The 2,500-nt window shown below is 49.2% G+C and overlaps 1 protein-coding gene across 1 annotated transcript in view; it reads left to right on the plus strand.

The window, feature by feature from the left end:
- The window catches only part of LOC125035476 (Krueppel-like factor 5), a 30,844-nt gene that overhangs the window by 27,933 nt on the left and 411 nt on the right, over window positions 1-2,500 (plus strand). Inside the window, exon 2 of the mRNA XM_047627925.1 lies at window positions 1-2,500. This exon is cut by the window's left edge and continues 583 nt beyond it; it is cut by the window's right edge and continues 411 nt beyond it. Coding sequence (XP_047483881.1) covers window positions 1-965 — 965 coding nt within the window. The 3' untranslated portion in view covers window positions 966-2,500.

A 2,500-nucleotide genomic window follows, 5' to 3' on the forward strand; every position in this document is an offset into this window, starting at 1 on the left:
TCGTGGCCTCCGTCACCACCGTCACAGCCTCGACCGCCGTCACACCAGTACAGGCTGCACCGGGCTATCACCAGTACTTGGACCCGAAGTACCAGTGCCTTGAACAGAAGTACCAGGACAGCAAGTACCAGTGCACGGATACCAAATTCACCTTGCAAGACCCAGCCAAGTACCAGTGCGTCGATCCCAAGTTCGTCTCCACAGATCCCAAGTACACCGTGGTACAGGAACCTAAGTACACTGTGCCAGAATCGGACTTCCTCGTCCCCGACCCCAAGTACGTCACGCTGGATCCCAAATTCCAGTGTTCGGATCCCAAGTTCGGGAGCTACACCACCGTGCCCATAAAGCCCGAGGGCAGGTACGAGCCGCAGCCCGACATGAGCACTGGGGTCAGCACGGGCGTGGTCAACTGGAACGTGGACAGTTCGGTGTATTCTTGCAAGGACTGCCCCGTGCCGTCGACGCCGGCGCAGTATACCCCTACCTCGTACGTGACTGAGTACAGCACACCTTACTACACACCTTCATACTCCATGTACAGTTCGGGAGCTCCTCCGTCGTGGGGAATTCCTAGTAACCAGATGGGCGTGAGCACGTATCAGTACAGCACGCCCATGCCGCCTCTCTCCATGCCCCTCAGCGAGCCCCCGCCGCCCCCGCCCAAGCCCCGCCGCAGGAGAGCTAAGAGGAAGGTCACGATACACAGCTGCCCCTACGAAGGCTGCACCAAGACGTACATCAAGTCCTCGCACCTCAAGGCGCACCTGAGGACCCACACGGGCGAGAAGCCGTACTTGTGCTCCTGGAAAGGCTGCGGCTGGAAGTTCGCTCGCTCCGACGAGCTCACGAGACACTACAGAAAGCACACGGGGGACAGACCCTTCCAGTGCCGCCTCTGCGAGCGCGCCTTCTCCCGCTCCGACCATCTCAGTCTGCACATGAAGCGTCATATAGCCATCTAAGAGCATCTTCTTCACCTCATAGTGTCTTCTTCTTGTTCCCACCAAGAAGCCTTTGTTCCGACGGCTCACAAATAAAAATAAAAAAAATAGAAAAAAAAATGTATATCTACAATAGTGAAGCATATCTTTCGCAGTCGTAAAAATCTTGCCTGAACGACAAGATCAAAATTGATACCTCAACAACTTCCTTTTTTCCTACTCCCTCGCCTCAGCTTAACTCCCACCCTATCCTCCTTCCCCGATGTACAAAGGTCCCCGAATGTACTAATGTTCCTCAGCTCTCGACCCTCTGTTGGCACTAACATCTACCTCACACTAAATCGCGGTGACGAACAGGCACTCACCTTGGAAGTGCCACGTTCTCGCCGCCTCATGCTGTGCTCCCCAAAGAACTGATTTCGATCGGTTCGGTTGGTCTGTATTACGTCTTTCCCTCTCTTTGAAGACGAAAGAGAGGGAAAATTAGCTTGATATGGATTCATATGTGCGTGGTTCTGTGATCCCCTTTATACGTGTTATATAAAGGATTAATCAGGTGCGTTCTGGTTCAAGGGAACCGCGATCTAAGAAGAACACGGGAAAGAAAAAGATTTGCAAGAATTCTGTGCAGGCACCGGATTTGGCTAGGACTCTGTTGCCTGCCGGAAGTTTGATTATGCAGAATAGTATTAAGTCAGATGCTATTTCTTATAAAGGGTCAGATCTTAGTCAGGAGATAGATAGTTCGCAAATACTCCCCCGCTGCAATATGCCACTTGCATACGTTGTTATTACAACGACGAGTAGATTTGTATCTTGGTTTTGTGTGCAACGTTAAGGAATTATTAACAGAGTGTGATACATATTCTTGGTTCCGTCCTCAGAAAAAGGCAATGCTTCTGATGATTTAAAAAAAAGCAGTATGTGCTGAAGAACGACTGCACCTGTTCAAAAATAAACACGGAAAACATTGGGTCAATTAGTGCAGCTCTAGTCACAGGAGAGGATGCAATGCCTGGTCGTTGGGTCAAGGCAGTGTGAAATGGAATCACGAAAGGTGATGATGACTCTAGTACTTCCGAAAACATTAAAGGTCATTTGGATAGTGATTTTTGCTAAAATGATGTACATATATATAAGCATACATATAGGCATTCATTAATGTATACACAGATATGCATTATTTCAGATTATTGAAGAACTCATTGTCGTCTCGTCTCCAAATCGTCTGCATTAGTTTCTCATAATGGGCATAAAATACTCGACGTAATCCTTTTCCCACTAGCAGTCACGCCTCGTTCGGTAATCGTCGGGGCCCGTCGCCAGCCCCCCCCCCCCCCTTCCAGCTCCCAGGAAGGCCCTCGACGCCGTCCAGTGTTCTCTCCCGCCTTTGCGCAAAGATTTTTTTTTATGTGTTAACCTTCCGGCTACTTCAAATGTTTACTAATCACAGGCGTGTATTTTTTTTTTCAATGCTGTACTAAGAACTTGCATTGCATTGTGTAACTTGCAAGGGTTCTGAGGACTCAGCTCTTGCATACGCTGTCTAACACTTA

This window comes from Penaeus chinensis, chromosome 19, assembly GCF_019202785.1.
Source record: "Penaeus chinensis breed Huanghai No. 1 chromosome 19, ASM1920278v2, whole genome shotgun sequence".
In the NCBI taxonomy this organism is placed as follows: domain Eukaryota; kingdom Metazoa; phylum Arthropoda; class Malacostraca; order Decapoda; family Penaeidae; genus Penaeus; species Penaeus chinensis.